This window comes from Vitis vinifera, chromosome 9 (genome assembly GCF_030704535.1).
Source record: "Vitis vinifera cultivar Pinot Noir 40024 chromosome 9, ASM3070453v1".
Classification (NCBI taxonomy): Eukaryota; Viridiplantae; Streptophyta; class Magnoliopsida; order Vitales; family Vitaceae; genus Vitis; species Vitis vinifera.
The window spans coordinates 1260738-1280179 of NC_081813.1; the positions used below are offsets into that span (position 1 = coordinate 1260738).

Consider the following 19442-nt stretch of genomic DNA (forward strand, 5'->3'; position numbering starts at 1 on the left):
TTTTGTCCAAATAAGGCAAAAAAGGATAAGAGGTTAAATTTCAAAATTTGGGTTTTAAAGGATTTTTTAATCAAATAACCCTTTTATATTCTAAAAACTTATTTAGAAAGTATTTTTAAAATCAAAGTTCTCTTCTTTATAATAGAGAAAAAAGGATAAGAAACATATTTGATTAAAAAAAATATTTTAAATATTTGTTCTAGAAAACGAGGTATATTTTAAAAACAAATATAAAATATTTTTAATTATTAACTTTTTACAAAATCTTATGAAGAAAAAGTTATTAAATAGACATTAAGGTTATGTTTAATTCCTAAAAAGCATTAGGTGAAGAAAAAAATATTTAAAAAAATAATTTTGTCATGTTTGATTTTACTATAAAAAATATGAAAACAAGTTAAACATAATTAAAATTTCTAAGAAATTTGTATATTTTAAAATTATTTAATTTTTATATAAGCTAGTTAAATAAGTGAAAATTTTGAAATATTATATACAAATAATTTATTGATTTTAAATCTATTTTTTTTTATTTTTTCTTTTTATTTTCTTTCTCTTGCATTTTCCTTTAGGTTATGTTTGGTTCCGAAAAATTTGAGGGAATATGTGATAGAAAGAAAAAAAAAATAAAGAGGAAAAGTGGAAGAAAAATAAAAATTAGATTTAAAATTTAAAATTATTTTTATATATTTCTTCAAAATCATTTCACTTAATTTCTTCCATTATATAAAGATTAAATAATTTTAAAAAGTATAATTTTTTAAATAATTTTAATTATATTTAATTTAATATTTTTTTTTTTATAGTGAAACCAGATATAAGAAAACCATTTTCTTTTACATTTTTTTTTTTATTTCCTTGATATTTTCCGTAACCCAACATAACCTTAACCTTTCCGGAAACCAAAGATTGCCTAAAGGATTTGTCTTACATTATCAACAAACTCTTCACCCATGTAAATTACTTCAATTTCTGGATCATCTGAAGCACAGTAGTTACAATTTAACTTGATGATTGTCTAATAATTATTATACCTCATAAGTCACATTAATTTGCTGATCACAATATCATTAATATTACTATAAATATCGTGGATCTTGCTCAGGGAAGAAGAGCTACATCCAGTGCTGGACCAATTTTTTGAGCTAGACCTCCATGAACCCCATTCTCCTCTTAGATTGAACAACCCTTTTTTTTTGGGTTGATGAATACTTTAATCAGAGGTTTGCTATTCATGATCGGATATGCAATGTCTGTAAAGTAGATTATAATGAAAGAAGAAAATAAAGCTTGTTCCCATGCCTTGTTTGGGTACTGGCCATGGTCATTGAAGCTGCTTATCTGGTTTCTCCACCAACGCCTTGAAACACTCCTTCCAATCTGAAACCTTCTCACCTCCATTGGCCACCTTGCAACACAAATAGCAGACAATGAATGAAGGGGAAGGGAGGGTGAAAAAGAAGATCATTTTCTATGAAATTTTTAGGTTTGTGTTATGGTCAACCTCGAATACCAGTCCTGTTTCTGGGACTGTATCAACTGCCTCCACACAAATGAAGGCAGCATCCTCCTTGCTGAGTCTTCCAGTTGCTGCAACACCCTGTCAAAACAGCAGCTGAAATATAGACACTAATGACATGAAAAATTCTATGAATGATTCTGAGTTAGGGGATTAATACAAGTTCCATTCATGAATCTCTTGGAAAATAGTAGGTCTATCACAGTCAAGGTGAGGAATTGGTTTTTGCTATCAGCCAATCATGGATACTTGATAATGAATCTGTCTGTGAAAACTAGAAGGCCAAAGGGTCAATTTTGCAGATAAAAAAAATACCTCTTTAAAGCTGAAACCTTCCTTCCCACCAGGGCTGTTCTGCAACAAGCCAGCTCTGATAATGGTGTAAGGAATCCCAGAACCCGTCACAATCGACTCATCTTTCTCAGCCAGTTTTCTTGCATTCCCTTGCATGAGAGCTTGTATGCCACCGGTGCCTCTATAAGCAGACAACTGCAACCTTGTTAGGATAGCTTACACTTCAAAGAGAAAGAGAGGAGAAGAGATACCTGAGACAAGAGAATTATATGTTGTACACCCATCAAGCTCCCAAAGTTAGATATGGAACCTTCCTGCAGAGTTCATGGCCGATCAATAGGAAGACACTGAAGAAGAGAAACTATCTAGTAGTAATCTTATGACAGCTGAGTCTTAAGATAAAACTTTCTTTTTTCTCATATAGATCAAGAACAGTGCAGTTTTAGCATTTCATGTAGAGCTAGGAAAGCCTAAATGTGTGTCCTTAGAGACATGTTTCGGGCAATCCATCATGATTTTATAGAATATGGGAATGAAAAAGGTAGCTAGAACCCCTGAGATGCATACGTTTGGGCAGATGATTGTACGAACACCTCTTAGAGCCTTCCTCTGGAATGATTTATCATTTGCATCTCCTGCCATTGACTGCATACAACACCAAACTACACGAGAATCAACGCTGACAGTACAAAAAATAAGAGAAAAATAAGGTAGGATACAAGAACTATGCAGATAAAAGGACCATCTGAAGTGATTTTGCTGAATTTAAATCCACCACCCACCTCAACATAGGTTCCAAAAGCTTCCATAGCAGCCCGCTTATCCTTCACCAGTGCCTTAATTCGACTTCTTTTGACAATCAGTGACAGTATTACCATCTACACAAGCTAGAGATCACACTGCTCAGTTCATCTATTGTGAAGCAACATAAAGGGCAGACACTAAAAAAGTGAAAACCAGAAACTTAGAACACCCGAGAAATGGAAATAGAGCAGATTTTACTAGGCTATAGATGCTTCAAACCAGAAGGGAGATGGGGGATTCATGGCAAAACACACCTGACCAATCTCACTATCTCCATCAGTTACCAAAACAGCATCTCTGTCTTCTTCCACTTCTGTGCATCAAAAGGAGAGGGCAAAATTCTCTTAAGACCTTAAAAGAAATATAAACATAAAGAATCTATCAAATTTCTAATCAAAATACCTGCAGATTCATCGTCTTCTTCAACAGAAGAACCATCTTTTGGGAGGAGGTCAGGTGCCCCATACCATTTCCTTAACTTGGGGCCCCCTATGCACAACAAAAGCTAAATTGAGAATCCAACCATGACGAACCGGTTTTTAATGATCCATTTTATAGTAATTAAGGAGCCAAGTTTAGTGTCTTCAATCAAATTCCGAAGCTCATTTGGTAAATGAATACCACATTAGTTCAAGTGAGCAGGGGCAACTTCTACAATGAGCAAACTGAGGGAAACAGTTTAGCTTGCTTAGGAATGCATTAATTCTTTATTTAGTCCTTTTTTTCATGTATTTCCTTTCCATCCTCATTCCAATATGCTTATTTTATGGATATGTTTTTCCTTGACCACCCAAACATTCCCTATCAAAAAACCGAGTTCACTTCAAACTTGTATTTCCTGATTTCTATTTGACCCCAAAACACCCAACACATCAAATGTGATAGCTCAAGTTAATTAGGGGAAGAAGCCCCTGACACTGTATGTATGGTAAGCTCCTCTTAGCCATGTAGACACTTTTTAAAGTTGTGGAGGTCTATTGGCTTAGAATAAACAATATCTACATGGAAGGAACAATCATTATAAAATGGTATTAATGCTGATCCCACGTCTAGTACAAGACTCTTATAGACCTCCCAAAGGGTTGTTTGTCAGTGTGGCCAGCGCTCATTGTGTTTGGGAAAGAAGTTCCTATCACTATCCTCTTAATCATACAGAAGACTTTATCATCTTATCATCTTATCATCTTAATCATGTAGACAGTTTTAAAGTTGTGAAGCCTATTTGATCAGAACAAATAATATCTACACGAGAGCAAGCGGAACTTCACACCAAAAACCGAAAAGGGGCTAAACCCGCCTATTCTCACCAAAAAAGGTTTTTTTTTTGGTAAGCTTGACTCAGTTCACATTAGGGTTTATATTATACTTTGGTTGCATGACACATGTAATGTGATTTCAAGACACATTGATCTACATTCAACATACTCCAGCATGCTTCTGTTCATCCTAAAATCCCCAAGTCCTACCTTCATTCTCCTCTAAAAGACCATTTTCCTTTTCACTACATGCTTATGGTCCATGAATTCCCTCGACCCTTTACCCTAAAGATCATTATAAACAAAACCCATCTCCCTTTACTTTTAAGAAACTAAAATCAAATATACACACACACTAAAACATATCTTCCATGATCACAGATCACTTACCCTCAATGTAATCAAGAATTTGGTCCACAAATCCAGCCTTCTTCTTGGCGGAGCAGCAAACGAGAGAGCCTGGCCTATCGATCTTGAAAAGGAAAGAGGACGTTGCAGTGATTCTGTGTGAGTTTTGAGAAGAAAGGAAGAGAGAGGTGTGATAAGGAAGAAGATAACCCGCCATTGATGCACTCTCCAAAGCCCACCTCTGCTCTGTAGTTGTTTCCCATCCAACCGTTTTTCATTCCCGCGAAAAAAACAAAGAAAAAAAAAACGGATAATGCTGAATTTGACAGCGAAATTCCAAAAATAGCCCTGTTAAATAAATATAATTTATAAATACATTAAATTTTAAAAATTGTTGAAAAGAAAAAAAATAAAAAAATAATCCTGGTTTTACTTCTGCCCTCAAAATATATATTAAAATAAAATAAAATAAATATAAATTTAATATTTATTACCCACCATTTTTATTTTTCTCAAATTTTTTTGAACCTTTTATCTCTATATTATAAGATTATTTCTAATTTTATTTATTTATTTATTTATATTTTAAAACTATTTTCAGTTCATTAATAATGTCTTTCGTATGAATATCTTTTTTATTTTTTATTTTTAAAAATAAAAACTTTTATATAAAAATTTAACTCTTATATAAAAAAAATAAAATTATTTTATACTTTTAAAAATTTTATATTTTATATAATAGTTATTAATATTTTTATTTTTTAAAAACAAAAAATAGAAAATATTTCTAAATCAAAACTAATTAATAAATACAAAAATATCCTTATTTTAAAAAATAGTAAAAAGGGGAAGAAACACCTCAACTGGCCAACCTCGAACCAGCATTTTTGGAACTCGTGCAAGATAACACAATTCCCATTCGGAGTATGTTATCGCAGAACCCAAACAAACTCCTAGGGATTTAAGAAAGGGAGCAAAACAAAACACTTCATCTCAGCCGTCCAAATCCAAACTCACATCCTCTACCGTCGGATCAAATTCGGATATATATGAAAGCACTCCAGCCCTAGCCCCTTCTGTCTACTTAGGGTTTTTCAGAGCGCACCGAAGCGAGGCTCCACGTACCTCTGTTCTCAATCTTTTCTCCGATCAACAGAAAATGGCGACTCAGATGAGCAAAAAGCGAAAGGTCAGCTTCTTTCTCAAGCCTTTTCCAAAACGCAGCGTTCTGTTTGTATTTCTTCTCAGCCTTTTTTCCTGGTTTCTAAAGCTGAATCCGACTTGATTTGATTCTTAAAATCATGAGAAGTGTTTTTAGATGTCAACCGAACGCTGTTTTAGTTTTAGTAGTTTTTTGTTTTCTTTCGAATCTGATTTGTTTTGTGATTTTGCTTCAATGTTTGTTTAATTTGCTTTGTGGATTTTTTTTATAAATTTTTATTTTCTGTTGATGAAGGCGAAAACACTTGATTAGATCCTTTGAAGTCAGAAAGGTGTTTTGAAATGCTAAACTGCTGCGAACAATTCCATTTTTAATGCTTTGAAAGCAAAAATTGGCTTAAAAGCAGGAAAAATGCTTCCAAATGATGCTTTCGTGAAGCGATATTATTCTTTTTTTCGTTTGTGATTTGACAAGGAACGGGAGTGTTTCAAATGCTAATCAGAAGGCTTTTTTTTTTGTTTATTAAATCTGAATCTTGTGGATTCTTATTGAATGCCTCAGTTTGTGGCTGATGGAGTCTTCTTCGCGGAGCTCAATGAGGTTCTCACTAGAGAGCTCGCTGAGGATGGTTACTCTGGTGTTGAAGTTAGGGTCACCCCAATGAGGACTGAGATCATCATTAGGGCTACTCGAACTCAGAACGTGCTCGGTAAGATCTATCTTTCTCTGTCTGGTTGTTGGAAGAGACTGAAGATAAGTAGTAGTGTGGAACGTCGATGTCACCTTTTATGGTATATTTTCTTTATATCAATAATGAAAAAACTAATATTAATGTAGTGTAGAACATTTGTACTAAATATTCATCTATGTGAGTTTTCTCTCTAGAGGAGTTTTCTATTAAAATGCCCTCCAAAACCATTTGAATTCTGATATCATTGAGGATCTATACACATCAGTTTGGTTCCCAGAAAACCTTAGGAATAAATTTGAATGTTTTTAATTGTTTGCTGCCTTCTTTACCTTTACTTGAAATGATAAAGGGGTAGGAAAGAAAAGGAAAATGCTGAAATTTGTCATTGTCAAATAACTAAATAGGTAGCTGTCTTTGGTATCATATAGTTATGGTATTTTAAACATCTGTCTATGGTCTCACTTTATCATATTGACATTGTTTTCCTCTGTTTTGCCATTAAATTTATTTGATGAATTGTTAAGAACCATCTAGTATCACATAGTATGGTATAACTAACAATGGGAGGTGCACCAAATTGTTACCCTAAATTGTCAAATTCTGTTGTCTCTGATGAGTTTAGTAGTACTTGTTTTGGCATTTTGTAAGAGATTGGATTGTGACTGTTTGCAGGCCCTCGATACACATAAGATTATATGCTGACTGTAATTAATGGTTTGCTGCATTGGTTCAGGTGAGAAGGGAAGAAGAATTAGGGAATTGACTTCTGTTGTTCAGAAACGCTTCAAGTTCCCAGAAAACACTGTGGAGCTTTATGCTGAGAAAGTTAACAACAGAGGTCTCTGTGCCATTGCTCAGGCTGAGTCACTACGTTACAAGCTTCTTGGAGGGCTTGCTGTTCGCAGGTGGGTATCAACGTTTCCAATTTTATTGTCATATTTTCATAATACAGTGTATCTTAAATGGTTATGGAATTTACAGTTTGTAGTATGCTGATATATTTAAGTTTATTGTCGTATCATATCAATGTTTATATTTAATGTGTTTACGAAGTTTGCCTGTCTATATGCTCAGTATTGTTTCATTTGGTGTTTTGGCTGTTTAAACTTTTATCTGGACTTTGTTAGTCAAGATTGAGAAGCACCTAAGACTTTCTTTAACCTTTGTTCTTTGCTTAGCTTGTAGGGAGATAGATGTAAACTATTTTCTTATGGTTCACCTACCAGTTTATGTCTTTATTGAATTGCTACACAGCCTACACCAGTTTTCCTAAGAAATGATTAATTGAATGGTGAATTACAGAACCTTTTTTTTTTTTTAATTGGAAAAGCCTTTATTTTGTTAAGCACCATTCCATGTGAATATTTTCTGTAGTTAGCATTGACCATACCCCTCCCTTTCCCCATAATTATGGGTAAAAGAGGGTCCCTTTCACTGCTTACATCAAATACTTGGAATTTGTTAGGCTCCTTGGACTTTTATATGGTGGTTGGAGTTTTGTTAACCTTCCTACAATTTCCTTTAGGTGTTTCTAATGCAAGCCTCTTTTATCTATCAACAAAAAAAAAAACTTCAAACAATTTGCTGCATACAAAATATAGAAGTCGGCTTTTACTTGTGGGACCTGTAATCCATCTTATTGTAGTTCTCTGACTTGTTTATTTCCTTATTAGATTGCTTCACCAATTTTGATGCGGAATGTTTCACTTTGACTGGATGGGGATTTGCAAAATTGTTTCATTGAAATTCTTTGTTTTGGTAAAGCAACATTCCACATGAACATTTCTTGTAGTTGGCATTGACTATATTCCTACCTTTGCCCATAATTCTGAAGTAAAAAGGTTCCTCATCAATGCTTAGCCTAAATAGTTGTTGGAAGCCAGAGGGGGTTTATGGATGGATAGTGCTTCTCATATGCAGTCTATTATTGTTGTTTATAAATCATTTCTCTCCATCTCTCCCATGGTACAGATGTAGATCTCGTTAACAAAGTTGGAAGACAATTCAAGAGTGATAAGAAGAGCAGGAACATTTAATATTTATATGCCATTTGTCCAAAGAAACACTTGCTTTCATGTTAATACATGTAGGCTTGACTCTCATATATATATATATATATATATATATTGTGGTTCTATACTTCCTATGTTATCAACATGAACAACTTTTATGTGGCATGCACTTCAGTTTTAAACTAGTACTGATTTACTTGTTGACCTTGCTCTGTTAGGGCTTGCTATGGTGTCTTGAGATTTGTAATGGAGAGTGGAGCAAAGGGATGTGAGGTTTGTTTAAAACTGTTTCTTGCAATTGCTACTATCGCCCAGTTCTGTTCTAGAAGTGAGAATAAAGCTTTATATTGGATTTTATTTGATTTCATTTTCCACATTTGTAGGTGATTGTCAGTGGCAAGCTCAGGGCTCAGCGTGCTAAATCAATGAAGTTTAAGGATGGATACATGATATCCTCGGGTCAGCCTGTCAAAGAATACATCGACTCGGCCGTGAGGCACGTGCTTCTTCGACAGGTCAGAAACAGTTCTATCAACATCTAGATCATTAGTATTTACATATCTTTCTTTACCATCTTGACCATACTAATTGGTGTTGGGCTTACAGTATAGTCCTCTTACTGTCACCTAAATCTCCTATTGCATGGTTCCTTACCTGCTTTGATTTCAATGTTTTAGTTGTCTATTACTTCCCACCTTTTTTACTTTTTTGTGAACTTAATTGGCACAGGGTGTTTTGGGTATCAAGGTGAAGATCATGCTTGACTGGGATCCCAAGGGCAAGCAGGGCCCTAAAACACCTCTACCTGATCTTGTCACCATCCACACCCCCAAGGAAGAAGAGGAGTATCTTAGGCCACCAATCCCGGCTGCAGATATTGAGGTTGCAGCAGCTTAAGACTGCAAAGATATGGCCCCATCTGGAACATTAGGGCTATAATGTTTGGTCTAGTTTTCATTTGGAAAAGTAAGGAACAAGAGAGGAGACATTTATAGATGGTGCGTTGGATTTGAAGTTTTTGTCCCCTACTTTTATTTTTATTTTTTATTTTGTTGAGTTTTTAAGGGCTGTTTTTACAATTTTCGCAGACTGATCTAGTATTATTTTTCTGGTATTTACAAGTGTTTCAGACCTTAGTTGATGAATACATTTAATTTTGATAATAAGAGTAATTTGGTAGTAGCTTTGTTCTAAATATAGATAGTCTAATGAAAATTATGTAAATCTTAGACATAAAATGAAAATTACTTTTATAAAATTAAAGTAAAAAAAGAAGTATGTTTTGAGTTAAGTTGTGTTTGGAAAATTTGTTTTTGTTTTTAAAAATTAAAAGTATGTTTGACCATCAATTGTTTTGGAGGCTTTAAGAGTTATTATGTATTTTGTGGATATACTGTAATTCTTTTTATTTGATCTTTGGAGGATTGTTTTAGAAAATAGGGAATGTTAGAAAATAAAACATTATAAATAGAAGTAAATTTTTAAGAAAGCATTTTAAAATATTTGGAAACAAAGAGAACATAATGAGAATACCTTAAATTGTTAATTGTTTTTATTATTCCCCAAAAGCTTTTTTTTTTTTTTGGTCTGGGGTGGGATTGGAAGGAGGATGTTCAATAATATTACAATCCGCCAACTAGAACAAGGGCATCCTTTCCAGAAATACATTGATCTTCAACAAACGGAATGGTCTTCCGCACCGTCAATTTCATCGGCACACTCCCTTTTCCTGCAATCCAATGGTGTATACTGAGTTTCAGAAATTATGCAAAAAAAAATGATATTAACATATGTTTTAAAGCTAAAAGAATTCAACCTTCAACCGTGTCATCATCCTTCTCCTTGCAAATGGCAGCATAATGAGAACCAGTTAATTCCAGGAGTGCAAACTGCCAATTGCTTGTGAGGGTCTTGGGGTCATCCGATGATTCGACGATTATTTCGGATGCCTGAAAGAAATTGTGAAGGCGGGAAGCAATTAAAATGCTGAGTTTTGGTACCAAAGCCTAGATTTATCAGGATTTCGATTCTTGTATTCTACATGATACCTCCTTGATTCACTTTCATTCTCACTCCTAATCCCCGGGTAAGAGGTAAATTGAAAATAAGAATTTCTAACCCAAAAGGTCAAATAAGGGAGCATTTAGGATCCTACTACAGCATCTATGCCAAATTACAATCTAATCAACAGCCTCTACCTAAAAATTTGGCAAACTAAGGCAATAAACATTGGGCCGATAACCCTTTCTGGGATGGAGAGCATGGGACGAAAAAGACACATCCATGTACAAAAGTTCACTTCTGAAACAGTGAATGAGATAGAGAATGCGTATTGGTCAAGCATACATTTTGAACCAATTGGTTTTGTCTACCATTGGCTACTAGAAATTGTTAAGACAGAAACATTATGTGCCCCCACGATTCAGCATCTTCCAAACATTAGAGGCTAACAGGTCTAAAAGACCTTAAGTTTTGCTTGAAGGAAATTCGAGTTTGTAAGTTCACATTTATAATAAGTGAGAACTGTTTGAGGACTAGAAGCTCATTTTGGTTTAGATACTGCCCGGATCAAGGGTTTTAAATCTTATATGAAAGGAAAAACCTCCTGACCATGCAAGATGGCGTGGTGTGAGATGGTAACCCAAGAACGAGAGGAGGGCTCATCTAAAATTAGCCATCATCTACCTGACTCATATTTTGGAACTGACAATTTCTTTGTTCTTTGGGTCTCATTGGATTTCATCCCCCAAATCGTGATAACAAAGCATGCAGATGACAGATCACATTATAGTATTGTGGGTTGTTATGGCATATTCTGTAATTCAATTCTTGTCAGAAGAGGTCATGTGGCATACCTTGGAATTGGAATTCCCAGAAAGATGCAAGTGTCCTTTAGTAGCAGCTCTAAACCGGATAGTGAAATTTTTGAAAGGTGCAGCCGAGAAGCCCCTTCCCAATGCTTTGACGTATGCCTCCTGGAAGTGAAACCATCTTTGTAAAACAAGGCTTGAGAAAGACACTAAATTCCAAACAATGAAAAGGATGCTATATTTTAATTTTGCCACTCAACCATGAAAAATTATGCATTGCTCATTGTTCTCAATTTTACGAGGCATTATGAATATACTACTATCTTGCATTGCTTCAAATCTCTCCTTCACTTGACATGCATATGAAATAAAATACTTCTAATTGTGAAGACATAAAGTTAATAAACTTCACCTGTATTCATTTTTTATAAGAATTTTTGTAAGAGCAGTCAAGAATTTAGAATCTGGGAAGGAAAAGAAGAGAGAAGAAAATGCAAAACAATCAAGGTAGAAAGAAATTTAAAATGTCTTCAAGCCTAATGAAATGTTTCTCATCAGAAAAAAAAAAAATTGCATGAGCAAGTACTCAAATTCTCAGATATATTTGTTTGGATGATCTGTATTCGATTGAAAGATGATATAGAACATTTTTACTAGTGAAAATTGGCTTCATAAAGATTTTGTTTTTGATGGATTAAGGTTAGATTGGCTTAATTTCTAATCAAATAATTGTACCTCGGTTTTCAAGTAGCGTCAAATTTTCTTCCAAGTCTAAATATATATTTGGAACATTGAGCCCAAGCTTTATGAATACATGAACTACCCACAACCAAAAGTCTTATTTATTTAAAATAAAACCTCACCTTGAGTGTCCATAATTTTAAAAATTCCAGCCGCTGAATTTCAGGGTCTGAAATAATAGATAAGGATTCCACTTCATGGGGGGAGAAGTACCGACGAGCAAACGACAATATATTGTTCTTTGTAGTCCGCTGCTTTTCCTCCACATCAATACCAATCTGTAATTAGAAAAGGGAATCCAACATTTTAGTAGGTGTTTCATCAACAGCAACAACAACTTAAAACAGTTACCAATCAGGTAACCCAATATAGTCACCACGTAAGCTGAAAATGAATATGCAACACATGGAAGGATTAGAGTTGTACCGGTGAATCCAGAGTCACTCCACAGGCTATCAAAGAAGAAGTGTGTGAGATGTTGAAATGCAATGGTGGTGGGTTCCGATCATAATGATTTTGCCAATCTACCTGTTCATATATGGGGGGGAAGTTATAACAGAGAACATATTAAGACTCGAAAATATAAGAGAAGGAAAAAAGACAGAAAGTTAATGAGGAACATATTGAAAATCCACGAGGCATCCCGGTTCAAGAAAGGAAAACTAACCTCAGGCTTCCCGTAGATGTTTTTCCTAAACTTCAAGGATGTTGGACTAACTTGAGAATTAATCTGATCTAGCAAGAGACAATGTAATAAAGTAATCACTCAACCTCAGCAAACATTTCTTTTCCACATAAATAAATCAAAATGGTATCTAGTGAAAAGAAAACATACAAGAAACCTAATAATGGAATTGTTGACAGTACTTTAGAACATTCAATGATTCAAAAGAATTTTATCATGATTTACACACATGCCATTTTTATTCAAAAGCTTTTTCTACTGTATCTGTTTCTCTATCTCTTAAGCTTGATCTTAGTGAGATTTTCGAGAAGGGTGGAGTAACCAGTCTGTTCTGCAGGGACAATTGTAGGACCCATCCTCCTGCATTTGCAACAAAGGTCTCAGTTCTTCTCAAGTTATGTTAGGAGTCACAGTGTACAATCCACCAGAACTCCACACCAAGAAAGCCAATAGTGATCCACATCAGAAAGTGACGTAGCCATGTCACTGCTTGATATGGACTATGGAGTCTATGGTAAGAGTCAAGTGAATTTTTCCAACATGGAAAATTCTACATATCAAAGAAAAATCACAAATGGAGAATGCTTCTCCTTACTCCACTTTTTATAGGATAAAGTGCAATAAGACCATTATGGTCATTTTTTGTATTTGAAATGAAAGAAAATGAAGTGGCCATAAAAGAAGTAGAAGTAGATGAATTCTATCATGAAAATCTTCTTGTATAACATTTCTCATAATAAAAACACAAAACGTAATCCAATATTTGATGTGGACAATGGTCAAATTAATTATTTAAATTTCTTAAAAGGACCAATTCTATTAATCAATTAACCGATTTTAAAATTGTATACCAGTGCCAATATCATTGAGAACAGAAGCACAAATGAGACAATCTGAGTTGACAAACAGGTTTTATACACACAATGCTTTAGAATCCTTGAAAAATATCATTTTTAAAGTGCTTGAATATTATTTTTTTAACAAATGTAGGAATCCATTGAACTAGAACTACTCATCGATAAATAGCCCATGGGCCATTTTTCAAATCCACGGAATAATCTCATTGATTCCTAACTTCCTATTAGGCTATTGCTTGCTGCAATGACAAAGTCTCAGGTTTTCAAACATAAAAGCTTCCTTTTGAGTTTTCTTTTTCTTATGGCCATTTGTGCAAAAACGTTTCAAGTCCCAAAACCCCACAAAATAGGCATGTACATTTTAATAGCCTTTGATTTCATAGACGCACAATTTTTTTTTTACATTGAACAGTCTTAACAGTGGAAAACTAATGGCGTTTGAAAACATGCATTTGCATGTCAACTTCAATGTTTTATAACATAATAAGATTTGGTATACTGAATAACCCATGCACACAGATTACAATAAAATATAAATAAGATGTTAATAACATCTAATTTGCCAATAGAGAGGCAATTTTCTTCTTAAGTGCAACCCTAATGTAAGAAATAAATAAACAGAAAAATAAAATAAAACAAAACAAAATCAAGAAATTTTAGGGGAAAAAGAAAGGACATACATCTTGCAATGGTAGTGCGAACCAATGCACGGGCTAGCAGTGCACTCTTTTTAAGATTGTCTCCATGCATTCGAAGAACATTTTCTTTCTCACACGGTGATAAAATGTCCAAATATTGATTCAAGAGGGTTGCACTCTTCACTTCATCAGGTAAAATGTACCAAAAGTGGGTTTCCCTGCAAATAAAAGTAAACTGTTGATCATTGCTTTGGATACTAAAAGTCCTGGAAGAAAGAAGTAGGAAGATTGCATTAGATAATATGACAAGAACATATCCAAAATACAAAGTAATTGCATAAAAGTCCCACTTTGTGCTCATCAAACATATACAAAACAACAAGCCATAATAAAACACAAACCACAACCCAACCCACCCCACAACACCCAATCCAAATCAAATCCCACCAACCATAAACCCAAAAAATAATAATAATAATAATAATAATAATAATAATAATGATAATAATAATAAAAGATTGCATCTCATACATAGAAAATAAGATGCATCATAAAAGAGCACTTGAAATGGGGCATAACAAATAAAGAAATGTTAAAGCTAAGCCGTACATTCGAGATGGAAGCTGTACAGGGACCAGAGCAGATGAAGAAAAAGAGAAATTCCTTTGGAAGCAATGTATCTTCATTGTAAAACTTGCCATGTGCAGAAATGAGAACATATACACTGTCTTCTAGACCATTCTTTCACAACAACGTCGTCAAAGTACTGCTACAAGGCTAAATAGAGCAGAAACCTGCAATACAAGAAGATAATCATGCCATGACACAACAAAAAATATGTAATAAAGCATCCTAAGTATTATATAGACAACTAAGACAAGCATCTAACTTTCAGACCAAAGTATAACCAGTGGAGCAGCCCCCGCAGAAGTCAAGTAGAACACACAACAAAGATGTATCAAAATGTGTATGCCATATACTTGATGTTCCTATGGAATATGACAACAACGGATTTGAGACAAAGGAATAGGAAATAGTGCATATTGCGCCTGTGCATGTAGATTTTCAAGTTTTTTGTTCCATTCTTTTCTACTCAAGAGTAAGATCTCCATCTCTTACTATTAGGTTGCCAGATTCTGAACAGATATCCAAGAAAAAACAAAAATAAATATATACAAATATGATAATTGGCCAGTAACTGGATGAAGGCTCATAAAACATTCATTGTTGGCTTAATAGAGTAATGGCTGGAATTCATTAACAGGGACAAGCAATTGTGTATTTTTCACAGAACATAACAGAAAAACCACCAATCAAATGCATATACACTAAGTATAAACTAAAAAGTTTAAGGCCATATGGCATTTAGCATATTTGACCATATGCATCAAAATCTGAATAAGTCATGAACACAAGTGACTGGTACACAGGATATTATAGCCCAAAATCAAATCAAATCCAATCCTAAGAATTGCTGTTGCACACTTGACAGCAGTTCCCTAGTTTCAAGTGGGTCTTTAAATGAATCCCTAATTAAGTTGGCAGTTCCTCAGTTCACCTCTAAATCAAAACCCTGAGTTGTAAGAAACCAATTTCTAATTAAATCCCAAAATCCAATTTCAGAAACCCTAAGAAAAATACCTAGCACTAAAAGAAAACAGCAACTGATGACCTAGTCCCAATTCAGAAACCCTAATTAAAACCCGAAGCTATAAGAATTTTTTTTTGAAGAAACTCAAACTTTTCAAGGATTGACAATAATTATTTTTTCAGAAGATAGTTTTAACAATGGCATACCTGAGAGCAGAGAGAGAGTAGATTGAGAGGAAGGTTTGAGAAGAGAGAGAGTTTATTATGGAAGTAGCTGCCAGATGCATGCAAATGAGCATGCAACACAAAATATGAAAAGAAAATAATTTATGAGTTTTATTATTTATAAAATAAATTGAAAATTAAGAAAGTTAAAATACTAATATCATGGTATTTATGTTAAACAGGCAGCATTTACTAAAAAACATTAACTTTTGCATTTTCAAGAAATATTATTCAAACTTTTTTTTTTGTTTAATAAATGAATGCCTGGCAGTTGTCAAATCAAGGAAGTGAAAAAAAAATGACGTTGGACTGGTTCAAATATTACTTAAAAATGATAATACACTTTCTCTTGAAGACTATTGGGAACTCCAGGCTATTGGGAAGCTGCATAAATTTGATAATTCACTTATTTAGGGCTCAGAACAGATTAGAGATCATTTTTGCCAATAGGTGAGCCAAAAAGGAAATTTCCAGCTATATATCTAAGTGTCAGCAGATATTTTTATTGCACAAAGAGGAATCCAAAGCCAGACACTTGCATTTTTGCACATAAATTTCCAGTTATATTTCAGAAATAAAACAAAATGCAGTTGTTTTTCTGTGAATTTCTGAAAGGGGCAGGTAAATAACTAGAATTGTGGAAAAACATAAAGGTACATGCAGATACAAAATGGAGAACGACAACTCAAATATGAGGGAGACCTTGCTCACAACATATGAGCAGCAAGCTACAACTGTTGGGATTGCAGCTAAGGTTATCAAGTGAGTAAGACAAGGGACTAGAGTTCACTCAGCTTGGGCTCAGACGGGGAGGCTAACCATCATGAAGGGTGTAAGAAGTTGGCATTAGTTCTTTCAACCAAGACTTCGAGACAGTTGAGTTCTTTCAATGAAATTGGGAAAGTAAGAGTGGTTGTAGATCGTGAGTGTACTACAGCTATTTGCATAAGCCCTATGGTGCCCTTTGTATATGCCCTTGTGTACTTCAATGTGCCCATTTGCTAGACACTGTTAAAGTGTTAATATAATTTCTGCTGCCTATCAGGAATAAAAAAATCTCGAGTGCTTTAATCAAGAATCCATGTTTAATCTCCAATTCCTTCTTCTCCTGGGCTCTTCCCTCTAGAAGTAGGGGCTCGGGTCAGCATGCCCTTGATTCTTGCCACTGATGCCCTTTGCTTTCTTAGTTTAACTAATCCACTAATCATGAATCCCTTGTTGGCTTTGCTCCAGTTCAAGTTTATTCTTCATACCTTTCTCTGTTTTTTTTCTCTATGATCATGTTCCTTCCTCTTTGCATGGATGATGGAACAGGAGAAAAATAAATTAAAAATTTTTTAAAATAATTTATACTCTATATGCCTCAATTAAGGGTGTGAAATTTTCAAAACAGGTTTAAAGCACTCATCCCACAACAAAAAGTACAAACACATCAATTAAAAAAATACAAAAAACATAAAACCTGTTTTTTCCATACTTGAAAACACATTTGGGAAAACAGTTTTTTGAGAGTTTGTTTCGAAAAAATGGTTCCATACAAATAAGGAGAATGATTGAAAATAAAGCACTACAAATAAAAATTACTTTTTACAAATATTTGAAAATATAGAAAACAGGTTGAGAACATTCCCAATTCCCAAACAGACCCCATTGTTTTCAAGCTTGGAAAGTATGTCTATAAACAAATCTTGGTAGCAAAATCACCTACTTTATCACCTGGGTGGATTGTACTCCATAATCATCTCAATACCCAAATATAGTAATCTTATCAATCCTCATAAAAGCAGTCTCTTCCAAAAACATACCAAGACACCTATCTTGGAAACACAAAATTGATTAGCTTGCTTTCATATTCACGGAAAGAAGCACGCTACAGCTATTAGTACCTCATTGTCCTCGGGCAATTATTTCCTTCACCCCCCCTGGATGGTTGACATGGAACAAAATATGGAATCCCCCTTCACCCTCTTGGAAACTCATAATGAAAAATGCTAATGGAGAAGGCATTACTCTCATCTCTTTGGACCAAACCAAACAACTTCATACTCACATTACAAACCTTGATAGATTAAGAGTCATGTATCTTCGAAAGCTATGTTTGGTTCCATAAAGTACTAAAGAAATAAAAAAAATACTAAGAAAAATTATTTTTTTAAGTTTGACTCTACCATAAAAATTACAAAAAAAAAAGTCAACTATAATTAAAACTAATAAAAAAATTTATATATTTTTAAATTATTTAATCTTAAATAACTTTAAAATAGTATATAAAAATAATTAATTAACTTTAAATTTATTTTTTTATTTTTCTTCAATTTTTCTTCCCCCTTCTTTTCCTCTCTATTTTCTTACCCTAGCATTTTCCCACAAACATTCCAAGAACCAAACATACCCGAAATGAGTAGTACCGTTTCGCACGAAACAAATTCTCCCAGAGAGACGCAAGGAATGACCACAACACACCAACCCAGCCAACCCTACCCTTGTTTTCAATAAATTTCACCTATCCCCTTTTGTTTATTTGGGAAAATGCTTCTTCCCCAAATCCATTTTACGGTTCAAAAACTAGCAGTTCAGGAAAAGGAAAACCAAAAGAATCTGGGGTTGTGGGAAGAAGAAGATTAACCAATGAAAGAGATATGCATCAAACGTAACAGCAAATTTCTCAATATACCCACTTACAGCATCGATCATTAGAACAATTTCCGCATAAATTTCATGACATTAACTTCAAAGACTGAAAAAAAAATGAAAAAGAAAAACCAAACATATATTCCAGAAGACTATTGAAAAGAGAAGGATGAAACGATCAAATCAAATCTATTCCACGTGAAAATTGAAATCAAATTCACACAAAAAAAAAAAACCCATTTTTCTACCTGTGAGCCAAACAAATATAGAACGAGGCAAAACCAAAGGCGAGAGAAACAAGGGGAGAAACCCAGAAGGTACCTTAAACGACGTCGTAATGTAGTGCCCCATGTGAAGAGAAAGCGAGGAGTTTGAAAATAAACCCTCATCTCTTTTTTTTTTTTTTTTTAATTACATTTTGAAAATACCATACAAATTGAGACCCAATTTCGAAACTATGATTTTTAAATTTATACTCAAAATGCACTTTTTAATATATTATTTTTAATTAAAATAAAAAATAAATATAAAGTGAATAAAATATTTTTATATATATTTTACTTATATTTAATATTTTGTATACAAATTTAATAATTTAAAAATATATAATTTTTTTAATTAATTTTAATTATATATATTAATTAAATGTTGATAAACTATTTTCATTTATTATTTTAAATTTATTTTACTTATTTTAAAAATACGAAAAAATTAACTAAGAAAAAAATGCAGATAATTTTTTTTATATTTTAAATAATTTAGAAATATATAAAATTTTAATTAATTTTAACTATAATTTATTTTTTTGTATTTCTTATAATAAAATTAAATAAGATAAAATCAATTTTTATATATTTTTTTCTCTTATTGCTTTGGAGAATCAAACACAATAAAAAGGTTCAAAAAAAAAAAACTAAAAATGAAAATGTTTCATCAATTTTCAATTATTATTAATTGTTATATACGACTGTCCCATCTCATGGGTAACGTGGGACAGGCCCGTTAGGCTTGTCGTGATCTCATAGGCTCCTTAAAGTTGTACCATTTGGTCAACAGTTCAGCACGTGACCCCCCTACACCATTATTGGAAGGTACTACACGTCTCTCCACAAACATTATCTCATTCATATTATATAATGTAAATCTAAATTCCAAATTTTAATAATATTTTTTTCTATA

At 33.5% G+C, this 19442-nt stretch overlaps 3 protein-coding genes across 9 annotated transcripts; 1 reads left to right on the forward strand and 2 right to left on the reverse strand.

Annotated features, from left to right (window-relative positions):
- Window positions 1-1176: 1176 nt before the first annotated feature.
- Window positions 1177-4501, reverse strand: LOC100246327 (uncharacterized). 2 transcript variants are annotated; one of them, XM_002274108.5, is made up of 9 exons: window positions 4264-4500; window positions 3020-3106; window positions 2872-2930; window positions 2596-2691; window positions 2381-2458; window positions 2065-2127; window positions 1835-2008; window positions 1505-1600; window positions 1177-1408 (listed from the first exon to the last, which is right to left on the reverse strand). In XM_002274108.5, the coding sequence occupies exons 1-9, from the start codon at window positions 4436-4438 to the stop codon at window positions 1325-1327; spliced, it is 912 nt and encodes a 303-aa protein (XP_002274144.1). In that variant the 5' UTR covers window positions 4439-4500; the 3' UTR covers window positions 1177-1324. The 2 variants fall into 2 exon arrangements, with proteins under 2 accessions (XP_002274144.1, XP_010654449.1); XM_010656147.3 differs by lacking the exon at window positions 1177-1408 and having other exon boundaries at window positions 1527-1615; window positions 4264-4501.
- Window positions 4502-5104: 603 nt separating this feature from the next.
- Window positions 5105-9268, forward strand: LOC100261737 (small ribosomal subunit protein uS3x). Its single transcript, XM_002275505.4, has 6 exons — window positions 5105-5410; window positions 5945-6092; window positions 6808-6979; window positions 8305-8359; window positions 8470-8601; window positions 8816-9268. Exons 1-6 carry the CDS (start codon window positions 5381-5383, stop codon window positions 8981-8983), a joined length of 705 nt encoding a protein of 234 aa, XP_002275541.1. The 5' UTR covers window positions 5105-5380; the 3' UTR covers window positions 8984-9268.
- Window positions 9269-9619: 351 nt separating this feature from the next.
- On the reverse strand, window positions 9620-18708 carry LOC100241207 (uncharacterized). 6 transcript variants are annotated; one of them, XM_019222205.2, is made up of 10 exons: window positions 18512-18527; window positions 18315-18369; window positions 14427-14611; window positions 13860-14035; window positions 12305-12372; window positions 12064-12165; window positions 11760-11915; window positions 10942-11061; window positions 9903-10035; window positions 9620-9815 (listed from the first exon to the last, which is right to left on the reverse strand). In XM_019222205.2, the coding sequence occupies exons 3-10, from the start codon at window positions 14534-14536 to the stop codon at window positions 9709-9711; spliced, it is 972 nt and encodes a 323-aa protein (XP_019077750.1). In that variant the 5' UTR covers window positions 14537-14611; window positions 18315-18369; window positions 18512-18527; the 3' UTR covers window positions 9620-9708. The 6 variants fall into 6 exon arrangements, with proteins under 6 accessions (XP_019077750.1, XP_010654454.1, XP_010654452.1 ...); XM_010656152.3 differs by lacking the exons at window positions 18315-18369; window positions 18512-18527 and adding an exon at window positions 18585-18708; XM_010656150.3 differs by lacking the exon at window positions 18315-18369 and having other exon boundaries at window positions 18512-18594.
- Window positions 18709-19442: the final 734 nt, after the last annotated feature.

Bases quoted from the DNA above. Each gene is read 5' to 3' on its own strand.
- LOC100246327 (XM_002274108.5), bottom strand. From the start codon at position 4,438: ATGGCGGGTTATCTTCTTCCTTATCACACCTCTCTCTTCCTTTCTTCT. The intron at 2,128-2,380 runs GTATGCATCTCA...TGAACTCTGCAG, and splicing joins GTACAATCATCTGCCCAAAC to GAAGGTTCCATATCTAACTT. The intron at 1,409-1,504 runs GTTGACCATAAC...TTGTGTTGCAAG, and splicing joins AAACAGGACTGGTATTCGAG to GTGGCCAATGGAGGTGAGAA.
- LOC100261737 (XM_002275505.4), top strand. From the start codon at position 5,381: ATGGCGACTCAGATGAGCAAAAAGCGAAAG. The intron at 5,411-5,944 runs GTCAGCTTCTTT...TGAATGCCTCAG, and splicing joins AGATGAGCAAAAAGCGAAAG to TTTGTGGCTGATGGAGTCTT. The intron at 6,980-8,304 runs GTGGGTATCAAC...TTGCTCTGTTAG, and splicing joins GGAGGGCTTGCTGTTCGCAG to GGCTTGCTATGGTGTCTTGA.
- LOC100241207 (XM_010656152.3), bottom strand. From the start codon at position 14,536: ATGTTCTCATTTCTGCACATGGCAAGTTTTACAATGAAGATACATTGC. The intron at 14,036-14,426 runs GTACGGCTTAGC...TTTTATTTGCAG, and splicing joins GTACAGCTTCCATCTCGAAT to GGAAACCCACTTTTGGTACA. The intron at 10,036-10,941 runs GTATGCCACATG...AATTTCTTTCAG, and splicing joins CTGGGAATTCCAATTCCAAG to GCATCCGAAATAATCGTCGA.